The sequence below is a fragment of the Perca fluviatilis genome, chromosome 6, assembly GCF_010015445.1.
Source record: "Perca fluviatilis chromosome 6, GENO_Pfluv_1.0, whole genome shotgun sequence".
NCBI lineage: Eukaryota > Metazoa > Chordata > Actinopteri > Perciformes > Percidae > Perca > Perca fluviatilis.
This window is the reverse complement of record NC_053117.1, coordinates 33,269,232-33,291,306: the sequence shown is the minus strand read 5'-3', so window position 1 is coordinate 33,291,306 and position 22,075 is coordinate 33,269,232. Positions and strand designations below refer to the sequence as shown.

Here is a 22,075-nt window from a genome sequence, read left to right as displayed (position 1 = left end):
ACGCATTAATTGAATAGCGTGCAGGTCAGCATCAGTGTGACCTACATCCCTCTGGGTCTGCCTGGTCAGTGGAGAGGCAGGATGGGATTTGAGGTGACAGCCATGATTGAAAGACTCCAAAGCCCAGAGGGTGGGTGTGTGTGTGTGTGTGTGTGTGTGTGTGTGTGTGTGTGTGTGTGTGTGTGTGAGAAGAGGCAGACAGGGGTGGGTGGGGGAGAGGGTGGGGTTCTTACACACCTCAGAGACTTCCATCTGTCCTTCTCCATGTTGTTCTCAGGACCTTCGCTCTCGTACGATGCCAGATACAACGCTGCAACGAGAAAATCCAAGAGATCATTATTAGCTTTTCTAAAATGTCTTAATAATATTCAGGACTCTGGCTAATATTAGCAGTCTACTTGCATTTTCTTCACATGTTTTGCGTCACTTTCTATTTGTGGAAGCATATTTGTGATAAACGGTGTGTACCACGGTGTGCAAAAGAAAAAAAACATTTTAAACTGCACTGATCCTTTTTTGTGGTTATTTCTTTGTCCTTTTTTCTTCACTGCGACAGTAGTAGTTACAGTAGATTCTTTACTAATTCTTACTTTATTTAGAGCCTAAAAACAGTTTAAGTGTCCCTGAGGCTACTTTAGAACATGTGCATCAGTGGACTTTTAGGAAACAGTTAACACATCAGTGAACCCTCATTTAAAATGAGAAGTCATCAACTTCTCGCACACTCTGAGTCTCTGTTTATATGCACAAATTGGTTGACAGAAGGATGTTCACTATCACCCAACACCGTCTCCCATGAATGATAAGTGTTGGCTGTAGAGGAGCAGAGCACTCACAGCTGATTGGTCAGTTCGGTTGGTGCACTTCAACGTCAGGAGGATTTTTACAGACCTTCCTGTCTCTCTCTGATAAGACGGTGATAAGAGCTGGAGCCAGTGACACACGACTTTGAAGTGGATTAAAGGACACCGAAACTATCAGCGCTGCTCCAGTATGAGAGCAGAGGTGATAACTATGAGGTGTGTGTGTGTGGGTTTCAATCTGTTGTCTACTCTATTTATGGCATGTGGGTTGAAAAAATAAATAAATAAATTAAAAAAATTTTGATTTTAGACATCTAACTGAACAAAAATCTTGGCATGATAACCTTAATAAGTAATAATAGTTAAGTAAGTAAAAAAAGTTAAAGAGTTTTTACTGACATGATAAAGCCACCATGTTGAGGAGCGTGAAACTTTAGTATATGTTTCGGTTTTACAGCTTAATTCCATTTTCTCCAGCCTTAATCTTAAAGGAATAGTTCACAATGTTGGGAACAAGTGAATTAAATAGGTTCCTACATAATTCATGTATTCATTCATTGATAAACGTACCATCTTCAGTGAATACTGGAGCAGTCAGCAGGTACTGCAGGATCTTACGATCCTTCTCAAACGGACACTCCACTTTCTTCCAGGCCATGAACTCGCTCACTTGTTTGGCCAGTTCCCAGAATTTCTGAAATAAAACCCAAAACAGACACTCCCGGTTAATATTCAGAAGGAATTAACATGTTTATGGACAGTTGACTTGACTATTACTCCTTTACTTTAACTGAGCATTTAGGGCTCCAATGAAGCTGCCCAGTGACCTAACATACTGTGATTGTAGTCAGCTGTCCTGAATGTTAATGTGTTCAAATGTACTGTATAAAAAGTCATAACAGAGAAGGACAGAAAAAGGAATCAGCAGTTTCCAAGAATAGAATGAATCCTTAAAATAGTGCCTGATTCAGTGTAGCTGTGACCGAAGACCAGTGGAAATAATCATGAGTCTTTGGTCACTGGTCAGTGTGTTTGTTCCATGGAAACAAAACTGCACTTTACACATTCAGGTCTTACTTCTTCATTCTCTAACACGGTTTAGGGAAGTGCAAATAAATAGCACCAAATCCGTTGCCATGCCATGTAGTAAAATATAGTAGTAATACATTTCTGACAGAGAAGTCAGCTGTGTGGGGGGGAAAAAAGAGAAAATCTGGTGTAATCTGTTCAAGAGGAAACTCCCTCTGGGAATTTTAAAATTCAGTTTACCTCAAAGTTGATGTGTCCGCTCTGCAGCCTGTTGGAACATCCCTCGTTGAGGAAGTAGAGGTCTTTTATGAGCAGGCTGAAGAAAGGGATGACAATCTGCAAGAAACCGAAAGAGAAAGGGATTTAAATTTCACTGAGAAGATGCGAGGGGGGGATTTCCACTTGACTTACAGGTGTGGGCTCTCTACAAACATTGATTCGAAGGAAAAGGATTACAGTTGACGAAGAGGATCTCTTATAATGTCATTTCCAGGGAAGACACACACCCTCTTCTCTTCGGATCAGAAACCCATTTTCATCAAAGAAACCCACTAGCTTTCCATTTTTACAAGCGTGTAGCATTGTGTACAAATACAGCCCCCATTAACCTAAACCTAATTACCCAGGACAAAGTGAGACTAGAGTAGAGAGGGTGTTTTCCAGAGGATAAGAACTCCCATTTAAAAAAAATCCCTTAAATTATTCATCGCCACCCTCATGCAATGATTTAGGTCACTGCGTGTCTGGGCGCAAACAGAGGTAATGGAGAGCAAGGCGGGGAAGAAGCACCAGACTCCATTCAAATACCGGTAAATTTTAGGTTAGTAGGATTTTCCCTTCTTCTCAGGCACGGAATCAACCATCGGGAAATCAAACTGGCTGGCTGGTTAAATCTGCCATTTGCTAAGATCAGTTGCTAAGGCTGCTAGATGAACACCATTTCTGTTCTTGAGTGTCGAGAGTGCTGCAATCTACCACACTGACCAATAAGCTGACAAACCCAACGCATCCCCACCCAAGATTATCAAACATTCATGATGGTGGAGCTTTTAAAAGTTCAAATACCAGAGGGAGAGCAGCAGACTGAGCAATTTTTCACATGCACATTTTTGTAGCGTTTTGTGCTTTATTTAGCCAAAGTCTTTCAGATTGTGTGAGAAGTTGCTGAATAAGCCACACACTCCTGATCCTCATTAGTTCTTTCCCAGCCAGTGAATCCTTCCGATGTGTTCGCCTTTAATTCTGTTCATGGTTGACCTGCATTGTAAGCTGGTTTGTGTTCAATTGTGCCTCCATACCATCCTTAAACAAAATGTGGGTGCAGTTGACAACTAGTTAATTCGGTGTCCGTGAAGTCAGAAAGTCTGCACATAGTGTACTCGGAGGGGTCTGTATGGGCAGGATGTTGTTTACAAGGACGTGCTGCTTGTATGCATGACCTGAAGACTGTTGTCATGCGTGCAAACACGTCTGCACACACATGTTCTGCTTTTAGAGAAGAAAGTGCCCAGCAGGAGCAGGAGAGGAAGTCGTTGTCACAGCTGGGGATGTTGAGGGCCTGGAGCCAGAAGGGCACCAGGTCTTTGTTGCAAAAATTAGATCTACTGAAGAGGGCTTCACGTGTCTATTTAAAACTGTTGAAATCTGTTCACTGGTATTCCTTTGTGTTGATAGATGGTTCAAAAGATGTTTAAACAGCTGAAGTTATTTTTCCTTCTCTGTAGCGCTAAAACAAGTTCTTAAAAAGATGTATCTATTAGCTGATCAACAGAACATGTATCAGCTGCAAACTTGATGGATAATTTAAGTCATTTAAGAAGCAAAAACGCTTGAATTTTGGAACGTTGATTGGACGAAACAAGCCACCTTGAAGACGTCAAGGCTCTGGTGAACTTGTGATGAGCATTTTTCTGACATGTTATTAACTTAACGGTGCATTGACCAAAAAAACAATTACTTGATTAAGATAAGATTAGACAATAATGAAAATATTCATTAGCTGCAGCCATGATTCTCAATGCTTTTTCCTGGTTTTATTTGTGATAACTGATCATAATCTTCATTGTTCCCATATGTTTTTTATTGCCTTCTGTAAAGCGCTTTGTGATCAATGGTTCTGGCAAGTGCCACACAAGTACACTTTAATATTATTATTATTATTATTATTATTATTATTATTATTATTATTATTATTATTATAATGATAAAGTAACTGTCCATGGAATGTGAATCTCCTCATGTGTTCACACTGCTTGTCCAGAACAGCCCCAGTGTGTCTGTTAAACCGAGAGCTGCTCCTAAGTAAGTTTGCCGTACTTGGGCACATCATGTAGTGTAACTGGGTATAATTTGGATTATTTTCTACATTCTTAAAATATCTGCAAAATATCTCTGCCAGTGGTTGCTGCACAACCAAACATGTGATACACCAAGTCTGCCTCAGATCAGCAATTTGGCATCAACATAAAATGTTATTTCAAGCAAATTAATTAACACAGCAACCACTGACTGATCATCTTAATCGTTCTGCCCTCACAGCAAACTACAGCAAAACAGGATGAACGAAGCATAAATGCCGGCTTTGTTGATGCTTTGACAAAGTCAACAGCCCAGTGGATGCCTAGAGCAGATAAACACAACACACCCCCCTCCCTTAAAGGAGAGGTCACAAAGGCAAGAACATACCAGACTTCTTGGGAACTTTCCGTTTCACGACCCCGACCTCTTGTCCGGGTGTGTTTGCATTTCTGAGCTCCAGAAAAGAATCCCTCACAAACCCTCAGGGAGCCAGAGACTTACTGACAGTACACTCTGTCTCCACACTAACACACTTATTCAACAAATGATGTATGAGGGGAAGACTAACCACTAACTTCTGGCAGCCCACGAACTCTATGCTGGTTCATGTTCGGTCAGGGCGAGCAACTCAAGAAGCAGCAGAGAACACTATGTGATCTGGCAGGCGCCCTGTGTTCTTTTGCCTCCCTCATTAAAAGGAGAACACAACATGTTTGATCAGGAGGAAACCAAGACCCTTCTCATATCTTGACCCACTTGTTGAGCACGCGCCCTCCGTGTCCCCTCTGAGCTACACTGTTATGCAACCTCTGTCCCTCGTCCAAGTGCACTACAGTGGCTGCTGATGCCGTAAACACGATGGGAACGCAGCTCCCAGACGATAACGAGGCACAACGAGAGGCAGCGCTGTGGTCCCCCCCCCCTCTACATTCCTGCTTTGCTTCAAGTTCGTTGCTGCAGTGCGTGAAAATAAATTTGGTGTGATAACCATCTCAACTTCTTCTTACATTACTGTAATCAGCCCGGAGTGCTTATTCTGAAATTGAAAGGTCAGTTTTGATTCCTCCAGTAGCTGTCAAGTGCTCTTTAGCAAGAGACCAGACCCCTTGACTATTCATTGTAAGTGGCGCTGGATGTTGAAACGTAAACCAAAGTCTGGAGTGCAGAGGTTCAAACTTTTTGAGGTTTATAAAAAACCCGAAGATTTACAAAAAATTTTTTTTCTTTCTTCCAACACTTAAAGTGATGGTTCGAATGTAATTTCACCCTAGGTTCCTTTGCACCATGACCTGGGAGCCAAACACCCCCAGAAGCTTTTTCACCTGGGTCTAACATTGGGAGCGTTAAGCGTGAAGTAGCGTTAGCCGCTGAATAGCTTAAGCGCAGAGGCTAATGGATCCGGTGTCTCTTAACATTACCCACTAATAATGCCCAAAATGATACCAAAGGTCTACACTAGTATATATAGGTTATGCACTCATAAAACGATGGATTGGAAAGTTTGTAAGTACACCAGAAGTTTATGTAAATAACACTTGCCTGCTGGCTTCTGCTCTCTGCTGTTGTTGTTGCTGCTGTGAGACGATGCTAGGGGCGTCTACAAATTACTACACCGAAAGAGATGCAACAAAAATATTTTTTAGTTTAACTTATTTTTTAAAGTAAGTGCTGTAGTATAACTAGCAGGAGACAAGTAATAATTGAGGTAAGTTTGGAGACATTACCTTATTTAATCATTAAATTAATAAATATTTTTGTTGCATCTCTTTTCGGTGTAGTAATTTATAGATGTCCCTAAGCACTCTTACTGCCCGGTAGTAACAGCAGCAGCAGCAGAGAGCAGAGAGCAGAAGAGAGCAGGCAAGTGTTCATAAACTTCTGGTGTACTTACAAACTTTACAATCCATCGTTTTATGAGTGCATAACCTATTTGTACTAGTGTAGACGTTTGGTATCATTTCGGGCATTATTAGTTGGGTAATGTTAAGAGACACTTCGGATCCATTAAGCCTGGCTGCGGATTAAGCTATTCAGCTGATACCTCTCGACTCTAACTCTCCGACCGTACCAGGTGAAAAAGCTTCTGGGGGGGTGTTTGGCTCGAGGTCATGGTGCAAAGGACCCTAGGGTGAAACTACTCCGAACCATCACTTTAATCTGGTTTCCCAGTGGTGGTGGTTTAGCTAGAATTTCAACCTTTATTTAAATGTCAGCATGGGAATTTAATTTTCCCTCCACAGTGCATTCAGATAGGAGCTACAGGCAAACCAACTGAAAAAGCTGAGCCTATATTCATATATTCAAAATTCTGAACAGATGTACTATGAATAGGTACTACCAAATGTGATCCTACAGCTCATTCATATATGGTACAGTGTAGTTTGGCATCGTTTTAAATTGGAACAATTCTGATTCCAATCCCGATTCTTCCTCTCGATTCCGGTTCTTATCAATTCTCGACTGCGATTTTTTCAGGGGTGGAGTTGAAACTGGGGACATACTTATTTCACAGAAAAGGATAACAATTTAGTTTGATTCAATGGTGATTTACAGTTTTACCGGTTTTTTTTCAACATAAAATCAAGCCACACTAGAGCGCTGCTTACTGTGCTCCATGGCTAGAACGATTCCAATAAAGAAAATTAAAAAAAATAAACGATTCCAGTGGAATCGTAATTTTTGAAACGATTCCGAGTTGGAACTGGTTCTCGATGCCCAGTCCTAGTACAGTGTGCGTTGAGGCCTCACCTTCTCTCTGCTGCTGTTGGCGGTGATCGACCGCTGTGTGGCTCCTCTCAGCGCTGTTCTGTAGTTGTAGAAATTGCTGGACGGATCCATCTGGTGCTATGGAGGGAGGAATACAGTGTCAGTTTGAGCACAAGCCAACCTCTGATCTAAACTTCACAAACAGACAACAGGTGAGGCGATCAGGCGAAAGAGGAGTGGACGTCAGGGGCCAACAAGTGGTCGATTAAACACATTTAGTTGTGTTTACCTCGTTGAAATTACTAGTTCCTGTTGTGATCCTGCGACTCGGACAGTACTGGTTTGCAAAGAAAAAAGAAGTCTGGGCCGCTAAGAACTTTAAATTTGCATTTCTGACAATTGTTTGACATTTCCTACAACAAATGATTCATTTAAGTAATCACTCATTGCATAATAAAATAAATAAATAAATAGCCCAGTCCGGTACGCACTTTATTAACTCAAACCCTCCTTGTTATGACATAAGCCTGCCTGAGTTATGTGAAGGTAATTGGAGGAATCAGGAGATAGATGTCATCGAGTCTGTGACCTCGAGCAAACTGAGAAGCACGTTAACTCCACACAGCCATCGCAGCAAATTATACGGCAGAAAGCTCAAGATTCAGCTCACATAAGGCTCACAGGGAAAAAAAAAGGAGGCTAAAAGGAAATCATCAAAAGAGTAAAGAGCTGAGGAGGTGTGTGACTGACAGACAGAGAGACAAACACAAGGTGAGGCACGGAGATGAACTCTGGTGGGACACAAAAGGGGAAATAAAGAACTAAGTCTTTGAAAGCTCTCAGATCCCACAGCCTGACTCGCCTCCACCTCAGATCTCTTCTTTCAAAGGGCCGACTGAAGGCCTGTCTTCCCTGCAGTATCTGGGGTTTCCTCGGGTACCATACGTCTGTATGCATGTATGGATAGAGGGTGGTGGTGGGTTAGGGATCTGTCATTTTTCTTTGGAAAAACTAATTTAAGGCTTCTATAATGTGATTTTTAACGAGCAATCATATAAAACTGGGAGAAAATCGTGCTTTTTTTTTTTTAGCTGAAACTAAATCTGTCATACGTTTCCTGTAAAGTTAAATAAAATGCTTCAGTACGACCACATCTTTTGATTAGTAACTGCAGAAGTTTCAACCATTCTGTCTTTAAATGTTCAACGATGCTGCCCTGAAGTAGTGGAAACACATCGATTCTAAGGCCGGTTACACACTGGATGCGTCGCGCGAGCGTGTCAGCTGCGTGGCGCGTTTATTTCGGCTCCCACGTTAACAGGTTAGAGCTTACACACTGCCTGCGTGACACGCACGTCTCACGTGCGGCGTGCATGCTAGAAATAGAACCAACGCCTATTTTTCGCGCGACACGCAAGCGTGTTGGAAGCGTTGTCATTTTGACACAAATACATATTAATAAATGACATGTTGTTTGAAAGTCTCTAGGTTTTGATATAAATGCAGTTATAAATGTAATTAAAAAAAATAATAATAATTGATTTTCTAATATTGCACCGGTCAATACAGAGCAAAATATTCTGTAGCCTATTTTGCCGTCAATACTGCCGACATTGTCTTTGCTGTAATCAAATCAGTATATATTTATGTTTAACATGGTATTTCATTTTATCAATGGGAAACATACTTGTGTACAGACAAGGCTAGCAGCAGCAGCGCCGCGTCAGACATGTTTCTGGTGTGTAAAGACACCAGCCGCCACGCAGCCGCCACGCAGCCGCCACATAGCTGACACGCAACAGAAATCCCACGCACACACCACGCAGGCAGCGTGTAGCCGGCCTAACTGTGTTTATCCATCCATAGGAGATATGTGTGAGTCACGGTCAAATCTTTGCTCTCCCACTCAGATCCATGAGACTGTGTTTATCTGTCTCTGTCATTGCACTTAACCCAACATTTCAGTAACAAAAGGAAAAAGCTCCCCCACACGCCTACAACACGGTTAGTCATCAGTGTCGAACACAACAAAATCATAGCGCTGCCAATATGTGTGGGCACAGGAAAACACACACGAGAAGTGCGAGAGTCGGACAATTAAAACTGAAGAGAAGAGAACGGAAAATGTGGGAAACTGATGATTTTTGATAGGTTTTTCCATAAATCTTTAACGTTAGGAACTCTTTTTTTGTTCCCCCTTGTGTCTTTTAAGTGCTGCAGAACCAAACACATGCACATTTGTTGAGTTTCACAACTGCATGTAGTTTCAATCTTTTCAGGCAAACTTACTTCTAAGATGTCAAACTTGGCCGTTTTCACTTTACTCCAGGTCTTCTTGAGTCGAGACACAGGACTCATGTTCATCCCAGCTGCAAGGCGGACACAACAACAAGAAAAAGAAAAAAAAAAAAAGACAATGAGAGAAATATCACACATCCATGAAAACGCCCAAACATTGTTGCATTAACACATGGCATTTTCCCCATTCAGCCAGACAGACGCACATCCTCCCCCTCCGCCCTTCCTCCCATGACAGTCTTCCTTTAACATCCCTCCACCTCCCCTTTTCTTTCTCTCTCTTTCTTTCTACTGTTGTTTCTTCTGATGCAGCGAGGCAAAAAAAAGGCCGCAGCAACAATAGAGTTAGCGCACGCCTCATTTCCCCTCCCAGCGCTCTGCTTCCCATATGGTTATCCTCTGTCTGTGTGTGTGTGTGTGTGTGTGTGTGTGTGTGTGTGTGTGTGTGTGTGTGTGTGTGTGTGTGTGTGTGTGTGTCTGGTGCAGGTTCAGGCACCGGAGGTCACCGCCAGAGCAGAACAACAACACAAAACAAACCCTTGAGTACAAAAGAACTCAGATCAGCAGACAGAAATATAAAACTCTAAACCGCTAAACCGAATTTCCTTCCTGAACTCACTCCATTTCCCAGGAGGCAGTTTGAGTTTAGCATGACACTTCAGCGCTGCGGGGCCAAAATGAATAAAAGTGCGACCACAGCAGAATGGGAATGTGTGTGTCAGATCGTGTCTTGACTGGGAAACTCATCCACTCACAAAGACACCAGTGTGTGTTTGTGAGGACAGGTGTTGGCTGTGGTAGTTGCCCCGTTGGGACACACACACACAGACACACACACACACACACACACACACTCCCCTTTATGAGAACATTAATATAATGTTGAGTTCTCCTTTTCAGCACCAACACAATGCCGCAGAAGCAGATAAGAGACACTGGCGGGGCGTGTATTTTTAATTTTTTGTTTGTTTTAGGTACATCTCAGTTAGGTTATTTCACCCAAGTTATTTCACCCAAATTCTCACTTTCTTCCAGTGGTATCTAGCCATGCAGATAGTTTGGGTCTTATCTGCCCAAGTTTTAAGAGATTCGTCTACACTAGAGGTCTTTACAGATCTGGGACATGAGTCGGGCTAAGCCCAAATTATATTATATTATTCAGTCTAATTTATAATCAGGTAGGGTTCTGCTCTCTGTGGGTCTGGATGTCAATATGTTGACTCATCTAAGAACAAAATGCCATCTTCCTGGCTATATACAGCTAATGGTGAATGGTGAAAATGTTCTCTCCAAATTTGGGTGAACTAGCCCTTTTATTAGATCACCAATACATTGTCTAACCCTGGTGGAGACGGGGTCTCTCTCTCTCTCTCTCTCTCTCTCTCTCTCTCTCTCTCTCTCTCTCTCTCTCTCTCTCTCTCTCTCTCTCTCTCTCTCTCTCTCTCTCTCTCTCTCTCTCTCTCTCTCTCTCTCTCTCTCTCTCTCTCTCTCTCTCTCTCTCTCTCTCTCTCTCTCTCTCTCTCTCTCTCTCTCTCACAGCTGGCACTCCAATATCCTCTCCTCTGCTCTCCCCCCTCACCCTCCCATCCTCCCTCTCTCCCTTGTGTGCTCTCACTCTCTGGTCAGTGCTGACCATCTGCCCTGATGGTTTGTTCTGTGTCCTCTTCCAGCTGCCTCCCCCCCTCTCTGCTCTGGACACACAGATCCCCGCCCCAGGCCTGTGAGAATGACCAGATGCCCTCTCCTCTAAATACTGGGACATCTTTAGGATCCCTGGAGCCCATCGGCTGGACCTCCAGCGAGGTCTCTAAACTGTCTGAGGTGCTTTAGGACTCTACATGTGTCTTTTTTTTTAATGAACATATTTACACACATTCACACCTGGAAGCTGCACTTAGTACAATTGGAGTTTAATCTGTGGCCTCTGACGAGCTCCACTGGAGCAGTTTGAGGTTAAGTGGCTTGGGTAAGGGTGAGACGAGAAAGAGGCAAGAACTCCTTTTTCAGTTTTCCTTAATGAAATCAGCAACCAACTAAACTCGGATATTTTGTACTTGGATTTTATACTTTTGAGAGGTCACATCTCTTACAACACACAGTAAACGAAATAAGAAGGCTCTGCACACTTGGCTGCAACTCAAGTATTTAACGGTATAGTCAAGTTTTCGGTCACTTGACGTTCCCACAGTACCCATGACATTAAGCTGCAGCTACTGTGCGAGTGTATGTGTGTTTCGGCAAATACAAGCAGTCGAATGCCAATGCCAGAAATCTATGGGAAAACCACCGAGAGAATTATCTGCATGAACTGCTGACGCCGGGTCTCACTGATATCATTACACTCAAGTAAATCACGTATGTTGGAAATGAACTGGGACAGAGTAATGAGCGGATACTGCTACAGGGGGAGATTACGTCGCCGCACGAAACTCTCGCTGAACAACAAATTGCATTAACTTCGCTGGTCTGATTTACTGATGACTGAAAGAAAAAGAAGGATCGCAGATCGGAGGAAACAAGTGCAGAGAAAAAGTCAATGAGATAACATTTTATAAATTTGACAGCCATTGATGCAAATCATTTCTTGGCTGTTGAATATTTTCTTGGACCATTTACTTATAAAGAGTTCCAGACTTCTGAATGCCTTCAAGTTACAAGGAGCTGTCCCGACTGACAGAACAATAAAAACATAAGTCACATGTCATGTTATCTCAGAGAAAAGAAGAACACAACTCACATATGATGGCCATGAGGGAGTTAAAGTTGCCGATGTTGAAGCACTCGCGCGCCACGTCGATGAAGAACTCGACGACTCGAGCTCGATGCTTCTTCTTCACAGGCTGTTAACAAAATGGAGAACATTAGAAGACTGCATTAGCCCTCAGGACCGACTGCACTGTCTGGTAAATGTGTTTGTAGGAAATCAGGTTGTTTACTCAAAGTACATTACCATTTAAGTATTATGCAAAAAGTAATAAAGTTTGTTTGTAGGCCTACTTAATGGGACATTTGAGTTTTTTTTTTTTTTTATCAAGTATTTGAGGCAGTATTGTTGTTTTTTTACCCTTTTGAGGCTGAAACAATTAACTTAATAAGCAAAAACATTCATTGGTTCAAGCTTCTCTGATGTAAAGATATGCAGATTTTCACCGTTTTATATAATTGTACATTGAATATATCTTAAATAGTATCTCATTTTTGCTCATCATATCATCTCATTTCATGTAACTAATAGTAATGTGTACTTTGCCTCTGTATGTGTATTTTGCCTCTGTACTGGCCAAGCTGTATCCAGCTTCCAGCTTTTTTTTTTATCAATTAATCAATCGTTCAAGTCATTTGTCAAGCAAGAAATGCCAAACGTTTTGTTTTGCGCTTCTAAAATGTGAGAATTTGGCGTATGTCTCCGTTTTTAAATTGAATGTTTGGGTTTCAGACTTCTAATCTGACAAAACAAGGTTGTTTTTTTCCTTGAGCTCTGGGTACTTGTGATGAGCATTTTTTACTATTTAATTTGATGAAAACAATCAGCAATTGTAGTCCACTCTTCTTTTTCCCCCTCATGCATGGCACTACGGTTTCTTATTTGACAGTGGACTTGGCCTCATGTTCATTACTTACCAAGCAGATTTCTGTAGCCACCAGATAACTGAGTCTGTTGAACCATTCGACATAAGCTTCCAGGTTGCTGGCCTTCTTGTGATCACTGAAGCAGCTCTGTAACAACATCAATAGACTTTCAATTAGCAATTGAGCTAATTGTTAAGCAAAAATAGTGCCGAACTGGAAAGATAAAGCCGACATAAGCATTTTTTCCTTTCCCTCAGTCAATGCAGCACTGAGCATAAAAAATAAACTCTTAGCTAAGTGGACGCTCAACTTCACTCTGCTTCTATAAGCCCAATAGTGGCCAATGTTATTCACATTATGCACGCTGGTCCTTTGTGTCGATTCCTCTTGCTCCAATTCCACACATTCCTTTGGCCTTACGCCACTCACCCCCACGTTGGGTTTCCCGTCCGCGGACGCACACACATGCACACACACGTTTTCTAAGTAGCTCGCTGGAATACAAGTCAGGCTAGCCGGAGGCACAAAAGGCAGCCTTAACCCCCCATCACCTCGTTTTCAAATAAGGGGAGTGTTGCCTAGCAGCCGAACGCCAGACAAGAGAACCCACCGCCAGACACACACATTCACAAACTCATACACCCCTTCCAAATCAAACCCTTGGCAGCAGTAGTTGCTAGGAGATGAGGTGCATGCATGCCCATCTCATCCAGACACTGGAATGATTTGGGGAAATTGTCAGTGAGGTGTGTCGGTGTTGTGTGTGTGTGTGTGTGTGTGTGTGTGTGTGTGTGTGTGTGTGTGTAAGGAGCGGATATTTGGTCTGCTGCTACAGTCTAGAAATCTGCTGCCCTCACTTTGACCTGTGCAGCAGCCAGTCTCTGTGTTGTGTAAACTTAACATCCGTCTGGTAGAGAAACTAGACCATCTCACAAGAAAACATTGCATAACTATTCTCTTATCTTGCAATTTTATTCTTAGTAAAGCATGCAGACGTTACCTTATCGTTGTCCAGAGGGTCTTTCTGGACGAAGGCCTGGACGAATTCCTCAGGTCCGATGTAACTCAGTCTCTCCTGAAAAGGAAGGAAAAGGGAAATCAACTCTCTGCATCCATCATTAGTTTGGACAATGCTGATGAATGTTCTGCAAGAGTTTGCATCACCTTTAAAATCACCACTTCAAAATGGCATTTGAGGAATTATTAAGGGTTCCAATGTCTAATGCTTAATTTCTATTAAAATGTGACACTTACTTAGTACATTTCTGAAATTTCTGCAAAATAAAATGTGAATCCGTGCTTTTTTTCCATCAAGTATCTTTATGCAAATTTATCCATGAGGATGTAACTGGATTACATAATTAATCAAGCAACAGTAATGCTGATATATCATAGGATTTCATTCCTGCATTTCTTCTGATCCACATGTTTTTTTCACAGTACAGTTATATTCGGGGATTTCTAGTGAAAAAGTTATATTTTGACTACAGTAGAGAAAGCAGAGGAATAGTCCAATTTCAAGGTTAGTTTGAAAAATCAGTTTTCATCAGTCTTTATTGCATCTTCTCCTTTTTTAAAACCAACTTTCCCAACTCAAGTAACCATAAACATTTTGTATTTTTTTTCCGAAGTTTCTGGAGGACAAACTAAAAATGTGCTTAAAAACAGCAAATGGAAGTTAACCTTTTGGATCTTGGAAGAAACCCTTGATCAACATCTGTATTGGTTTTTTTTTTTTTCAGTTTGACCGATTTGTTTTTTCAAAGGCAAACTGACATGTAATGAATATAAAACTGTGGTCAAACACACTGCTGTTTAAAATCAATGCTGTGGTAGGTTAGATGTGGGAGGAGCTGTGGCGTTAGCCACGGCACTGATTTCTAATCCATCATACGTCTCTCGAATGTTCTCCTCTCACAGCATCGATCTGGTCGTGTTCTCTTTGGCTCGTGTGCCGATATGAGAGCGAGTCATTGGCAGGACTTCTGATTGTTCTTGGGAAGATAACATTTACATCTTAATTTGGTTTAACGTGTCGCAACAATTGACTGATGTGATGTAATGATTTAAACTGCTTTTGGCTCAACTACAGGTTTCTGCAGACCAATGGACGCTGCGACCCTGCACTACAGACAGGGTCAGACAGGAGGATGTTGTCCAAAATACACTCCATCCTGGACTCCCACCTCCCACCCACTCCACAATACACTGGTCAGTGAGGAGCACCTTCAGCGAGAGACTCAGACACCCATGATGCACCACAGGAGGTCGTTCCTGCCTGTGGCCATCAAACTATATAACTCCTCCCTCTGAGTGTTACACGCTTAGTGTCAAATCTGGACTCACAGCATGCATCTCCACATCACATCTCAATATTCTTAGACAATTATGTGCAATAATTACTTGGTACAATAATTTATCAGCTACATGTGCAAAGGTGTTTTTATTCACTGCTGCTTCTTATTATTCACACTGTACTTATTTATGTTCATACTGTATTTATGTTGACACTGCACTACAACAGAATTTGTACAATCCCTTTGAAACAATCTTTTCAGCCTAATCTTACTTGTCACCTAATCTCACTTTACTTCTACTTAACGTTTTAATCATTTCTTACTTTATACACTTATTGACTTGCTCTTTCCTTACCTTGAATTTGACTGTGACCAACTGCAACTAAATATTTCCCTCAGGGGATAAATAAAAGTATTCTAATTCAAATTGTGAGGACTGTCCTTGACAAAAAAAAAAGAACACAAATAATAGATCTAAATGAAAAATAAACAAAAATATATATGAAGGGGCCTACCAGTTCTATGTGCGTGAGCTGTTGGGCGACAGTGAATGGGTCGTTGCAGATGGACAGCATGTCTCTCTGGATGGCTGCCTGAGGCTTTGCCTTAACAGCCGTCAGTCGTTCGGCCGCTGTGGCGTTGATCTTGACCAGCGCCTCCTCGTACTGGCTGAGCACCGTCAACCTCCTGATCAGACCCTGGCTCATCTGGCCGACTGCCTTCCTGTAAACCTGATGGATGGACGGGGGGGGGAGAGATCGAGCAAGGGAAGGGGGAACAGTGGAAAGAGATGAAAGAAGATAATCAGTTCAGAACTCAATGTTGACGGAGCATTAAAAGAGTTTTACTTTATTCACTCTATTCAGATTCCTTGATGAACACCGTTAGAAATGGTCAACGATATTTCTACAAAACTTTATTATTTAAAAAAGGTTCTTTTCACATAATAATTTTTATTTATATAGCGCTTTTCATGGTACTCAAAGACACTTTACAGTAAAACCAGCACATATAGCACATTAAAAACAGATAAGCAACAAAACCCACACATAAAACAAGCATATTAAAAGCAATTAAAAACAATAAAGCCAGTAACTATCAGGTGAGAAATGTAAGCTAATCTGAAGAGGTGTGTTTTGATTAGTGTTTTGAATGTGTCCAGGTCAGTACAGTCACGGATGTGTATGGGTAGGGAGTTCCAGAGGGAGGGGGCTGCAATGGTGAAAGCTCTCACATGACAATCATGACCATCATTGAGGAAAATAAACAGCCCCCGACTCTTTAACACAAATTATGGTTTTGTTTTTCCTGTTCTCCAACTCCGTATGAAATACGATTGAGACACTGCTGGTAGACACAGTTACATCACTGAGAGCGCAAGGAACACTGAAACAGAAATAATAAGAACAAGAGAGAGCAGAGTGTGATATAAATCTGACCAAAATCTCCAGTAGCATGCGTGCAGCCACTTTATTTAGCTCAGCTGTAGGCATTTTAGGTTAATCCCTTACCACTCATCTGTGGCAGAGGGTGATTACAACCTCACTGGAATTTACAACACACATGCTGACTACATGTCAGCAGAACTAACCGCAAAATGATGCCAGCTCTCAGCCCAAACCACAAAACGACCCTCAAAATTTGACGCCACTAAGTATTTATTTTGCAGGAAAGCATCCTTTTGGTCATGCACTGGGAGGGTCACTCGCAATGTTATGCAAGCCGCTTCCTGCCAGCCTGATTAAGTCCTCGCAGCTCAACAGAGAAAGAGTGAGACTCCCTGGCCTCAGAGTTGGTCCTGTTTTGAACTTTCCCCTGGACTTCAAACATGCCACGATAAGATAAGTGTTCCCTCACTGACACAGTTTAGCACAGAAGTCACATAAGAGGGTCTACAGAGGGAAGAAGGACATGCACAATTGGTTTTTGTGCATGTGAAAGAGACGTGAAAGAGTATGAATGTGGAGGATTCTGTTGTGGCCTCTTTCCACACCACCGGTATGAGCTGCCCAAAGAAATCTGGGGTGACGAGGCCCCTTTTCTCATGACCACATCCCTGAACTTTCTGCCAAGTCAGCCTCCAGAATCTAGGTTCTGCAAACAAGACTCCAGTTCACCCGGGTGGGGAAAAAACACAGCTAGCCTTAAAATGGATGTGGAGGCCCGGTGCCTAGACAGCAATCAAGTGAGGAGATGGTGCGGCGCTCCGGCACTTGGGAAAAATAGGCAGACTCCCATCACTCTCCAGGAAACAGCCAGGGCAGGACCCTTTCTGAAATTCACTTCCCAGGGTGTGATTAATGGATCTGTATGTTGGTTTTGTGGCTGCGATAGGTGTGATGGCACATGAACAGACACATTCGGTTGTCAGCCAATCAAGTGCGGCTCTGTGGATAATGCAGTTTTGGCAAGGGCAAAGTGATTGCAAAAGCACAGGACAGAGAGAAGAAAAATGAAGTTGTAGGATAAAAAATGAGGATTCAAATTGTAGTGGGAGTCAAGATGGTCTGGAGATCAGAGAAATCTTTTTTCCTAAAAACTACTCCTTGGCCAGGTGCACAAAAGTAATTGATGATTGTTGAAGGGAGTACATTTTCATTATTAGTTCATTTTTCCGATTAATCAATTTAGTATGTGTCAAAAATTATTAAAAATGGTGATGGCCAAAGTGACGTCTTTAAATGGTTTGTTTTTGTTTGACCAACAGTCTAAAATCCAGAGATATTCAATTTTACAGAAGCAGCAAATCCCCACATCGGAGGAGCTGGAACCAGAGCCTCCTTAACTGTTTTGTGCGACTGAAACGCTCAACTGAGTATCAAGGTTTTTGGCGATTTCTTCGTTTTGGCATCAGATCTTTCCCCTGCACTACCAATCCTGGACACAGCAAATGAGTTACTCGTTGAAGTCAATAATCAAGCAAATATGACAAACATTCTCTGGTTCCATCTTCTCATGTGAGGATTTGACACTCTCGGTTTAATATCACTAATATCATTAAATGTAATAGCTTTGGTTTTTGGGACTTTTGGTTGTACGAAGTGAACAATTTTAAGGCGTTGTGTGTGTATCCCAGAAAGTGTGAGGGACCTTTTTTACTATTAAGCGATTCACCCAAATATCATGGATACATTAAAATATATTGAGAATAATCATAAATTGCCATCCTACATGGAATACCTCTATTCAGACATTTTAATATCAGTGTAAACACTGTACACACTCAGCTAATGCTTGACCACACTCCTGCACAGTTGGACAACAGTGAGACCATCACCAGTGAAAAACGCTCCAGTTGCCACTTCAAAAGTCCGCCATCTGCTGTAGCTTCTGTCCCCACTACAGAGGACGGGCCAGGGTCGGATAAATATAGTCACGGATCTTCGGGACAACAGCACGCTTGACATTTCTAAGCAGAGGGAGTCGCATTTGCTCATCAAAACTATTGGCGTTACGAATGAGGGGGCCTAGCAGGGGCACGCTGTTCACTGCGCTATCGACCCTGGCAGTGATCCTGAGGTGGCAGACGGCTGCTCAGTACAAGTCACCACGACTGAGCGCGTGGTTGCTTCATGCCATCGTATCACCGGAGGTCCTGTTTTTCTTGGCTGAGTGCTGTCACTTCCTGTGAAGCACCACCTGACCCACACAAAAGGCCGGACTGTTTATAGCAGGTTAGCCAAGCAGCACTAATGAAAACACAGTAAAATGTGCAGTGCGCAGGATTATTTTATCTACAGACAGATCTATGTTGCCAAGTCACGATGGTGCAGAAATACTTTCAACCAAGTATCTTAGATGCACTAGCATCCAGCATTCATTTGCTGCAAGTCCTTTTCTTGAGTGATTCCAAGCCCATGTAAAGTAGACTAGTCTCTGAATGCTGACCATTTAAAGTCAAGTCTTTAGAGTCAACTCTAGTCATTGTTTTTATAACTTAAGTCCGACTAAGTCTCAAGCAAGGAAAATGACTTAAAGCATAAGAGAGGAGTCTGCCTCGTAGTCTTTTTTCAAAGTGCAATGAGCATTTTAAATTGTAAAACTGACCTGCAACAACTGCTCTCATAGTTTATATTTTACAGTGCCCTGGTGTTCTTTGATTGTGCCGGTTGTTCTTCACTTGTCAATGTTGTCTTGGCAAGCTAAAGACAACCATAACAACCTAGTGAACCATACGATTATATTTGATCCTTTTTCTTCTATAAACAGGAGCAATGTGTTAACTTTTTTTATTAACCAAACCAGACAAAAGACAATTGTTTAAAGTTCACATTTCTCAACTGTTACTTCATTTGGAGTGACTTCTATCCTGATTTTAAACTTCCAAGAGTTTAAACCATAAGGGCACTGTGCATGCACCATTTGGATTAAAAACAGAATTATCTGTCCAAAGATCTGCCTTACATCAAGTGTACCAGGCATCCATGGATCCTATGGATATATTATGTGGGATCTGTTAAATCAAACCCAAAAAAAATAACTTAGTGCCAAATAAAAAACTGCACATTTTGAGGGAAGGCAAGAACTTTGTACCATCAAATGAGGTCAGATCAAGATCACAGCGCTTGTTTTCTTCTCGGCTGCTGCTTCCCTATATATCCAACCACATCCATAATGACAGTCTTACTACAGAGATCAAGGTCCTGGAATGTTTCGAGTGTGGTCTGGACACGACTTTGACCAGATGTTCGGGACGTCTATTCTGGACTCTAACCCAAAGTTCCCAGAGTGCTGCGGTCGACGCTCTGAAGAATCAGTGTCGGACTCTGTATTCAAGACCTGCTAATGGTTAGACATTTGTGTTTTGTTTCAAAACATGATGATTTGGAGAATCAGTGAGAAACAGGAATGCAAATTAGTTCTGATCAAACCCGCGCCGTTGTCATCAGACTGCTTTGTTACGCATCAACAGCTAAACTTCTTCGAAATGGGAAATGTCCCATGGTGTACGCACTACCCAGAGGAAGGAATCGTGTTGGATTGTCACGGGTTATCATCTGAATGAATAAACAATAACACAACTGAACTTCCTCGACATTTGCCCTGTGGCGATTTGTGAAGCGAGGCACCAAAGCTTTCTTAGGATTAATTCATTCATTTGAAAAAAACGTACTTGGTCACACTGTGCTAATCATGAGCACACATGCTTGTGGCTAACAGGTTATCACAGCACATCTACAGGGTGTAAGTGTTGTAAAAGTTTGCTTTGTCAACACAGCACACACATCTAGTGTTTGGAACCTTTATCTACTCACAGAAAGAGCTTTTCTTCTGTTATTGCCATATGTCAAAAGATCTGTTAATACGGGATCAATCAAAAGGCAGCATTTTGCTCACAGAAATTATTAAGGAGAGTCCATGATTTTAAGGAAAATTTGTGGTATTTTTGAGAAGCCATCTATCAGTTACGATAACATTTTTTAATAACCAGATTTTTGCTGAGGTCTGAGAATGTTGTGACATTGCTAGAACAGCAGCATATAAACTCCAGGATCACACAATTGGACAGATTTGTTTAAGAAATTGAAAGCAAAAGTTAAAATGATTTTGCAATCTGCCAGTTAAACCAACTTTCTGGTTCAACTTTCACCTACCATAGTCAACTTAGGTGCTCATGAACAGCCTTTCTATGAGGGATTTTAAGCAACATTTATGGTGCTTTCACTTTCAATTTAACCTCCAATATGTGGGTTAGAAACCGGGAACAAAAAGACTAAACCTGAATAAATGAGTGGAGAAGCTAAACTAGTGCAGATTCTTTCTAGTGACTTCTGAGGGCGCAATTCCTCGGCATAGTTTGGATTCACTCATCCACATAGAGTAAAGGATCACTGCAAATCAATACAACAGTAAGGTGGGCCTACAAAGAATCACTTAGAATAATAAGACGATGATCGTTGATTTATGGTTGTGAAAAAAAACAAAGACAGGGCAAGGCTACACTATTGCCTAATAATGTAGCCATCAATAAGCTAAAAAGAATGCCTGTGGCTTACAAGTATGGATACAGTTACAGAAAATGAGGCATGCTTTATGTTATTCTGTTAAATGTACCAAGCATTTTATCACCTTAAGGGAAAGTACCAGGGAATCTTGTACTACGTGGCTTTCTGTTGGCTCAAGGCCAGAATTGATTTCAACCATCACAAATATCTTTGGAGGGGTTGCGTTAATGCCAACTGCAGCCAATCTACTGTGAAATCAAAAGATGTTTGTGTGACCAGCAAAACACAGCATCCGTGCCTATGAGCATGACTGAGGGAGTGTGTATTACTGGTGGTCATATGCCTAGTGTGTTGCACCACGAGAGCAGACATAGCGAAGCTGTAAATGTGTCCGAGTGTCATGTGAGAAACGTATTGATTTCTAGATTAAATCAGGATCAATACTCGTGCTTGTGCTATTGATGAGTCATGTGAAACCTGCATTAAAAACAGTGGGGATGGCTGGGTCGTGCGTTTTTCTTGTGCTGAGGGGTGAAGGAGGGATGTCTTCGGTCAAGACAGATGGATGTTGTGTTCTCCATCACTGTCTGGCCCTAACAAGCCCCCGCTGGCTTATCGTTAACACCCCCCCAACCCAAAGTTATACACACTTAACTCGGACACGCAACTCATTCCCAAGCAGACCATGCTGAAACACATGCACAACACAATCAAGACAAAAAAAACCCTGATTCATGATGACTAACCCAATTATTTGTCCAGACCTGGGAAAAGTGAAGTGGGAACGCTACCACTGGTGACATGGAGGGGAAAGAACATTTGATATAAAGTCTGATAAACCTAATTGGAGCTGTAAAAGATGAAGACCATTTCACTTCAACTAAGAGGAGGGTTTAGGTACATTTAGCGTGTCCTGGGAGGCAGGGGGAAACAGCTAGTTAGTCTGGCATAATTTGCAACCCTTTCAGGTGCTGATAGGTAGATTTTTTAACTTCACCAGGCTAGTCATTGTTTTCCTGATTCCAGTCTTCATGTTAAGCTTTTCTTTTTGATGCTGCCTTTTTTTTTAAGTAATTGTTTGTTTCCTACACTGCACTGTAACTGATTCTTGCATTTCATACCTTTCTTA

The 22,075-nt window shown here is 41.9% G+C and overlaps 1 protein-coding gene across 2 annotated transcripts in view; it reads right to left on the bottom strand.

The window, feature by feature from the left end:
- The window catches only part of rasgef1ba (RasGEF domain family, member 1Ba), a 137,188-nt gene that overhangs the window by 2,795 nt on the left and 112,318 nt on the right, over positions 1 to 22,075 (bottom strand). For both annotated transcript variants that reach the window (XM_039802789.1, XM_039802790.1), the window contains 9 exons: positions 15,517 to 15,732; positions 13,705 to 13,779; positions 12,756 to 12,851; positions 11,872 to 11,974; positions 9,126 to 9,205; positions 6,879 to 6,974; positions 2,073 to 2,168; positions 1,374 to 1,497; positions 238 to 310 (listed from right to left, as the gene is read on the bottom strand). In XM_039802789.1, the coding sequence (XP_039658723.1) occupies positions 238 to 310; positions 1,374 to 1,497; positions 2,073 to 2,168; positions 6,879 to 6,974; positions 9,126 to 9,205; positions 11,872 to 11,974; positions 12,756 to 12,851; positions 13,705 to 13,779; positions 15,517 to 15,732 (959 nt within the window). The remainder of the gene's footprint in view (positions 1 to 237; positions 311 to 1,373; positions 1,498 to 2,072; positions 2,169 to 6,878; positions 6,975 to 9,125; positions 9,206 to 11,871; positions 11,975 to 12,755; positions 12,852 to 13,704; positions 13,780 to 15,516; positions 15,733 to 22,075) is intronic.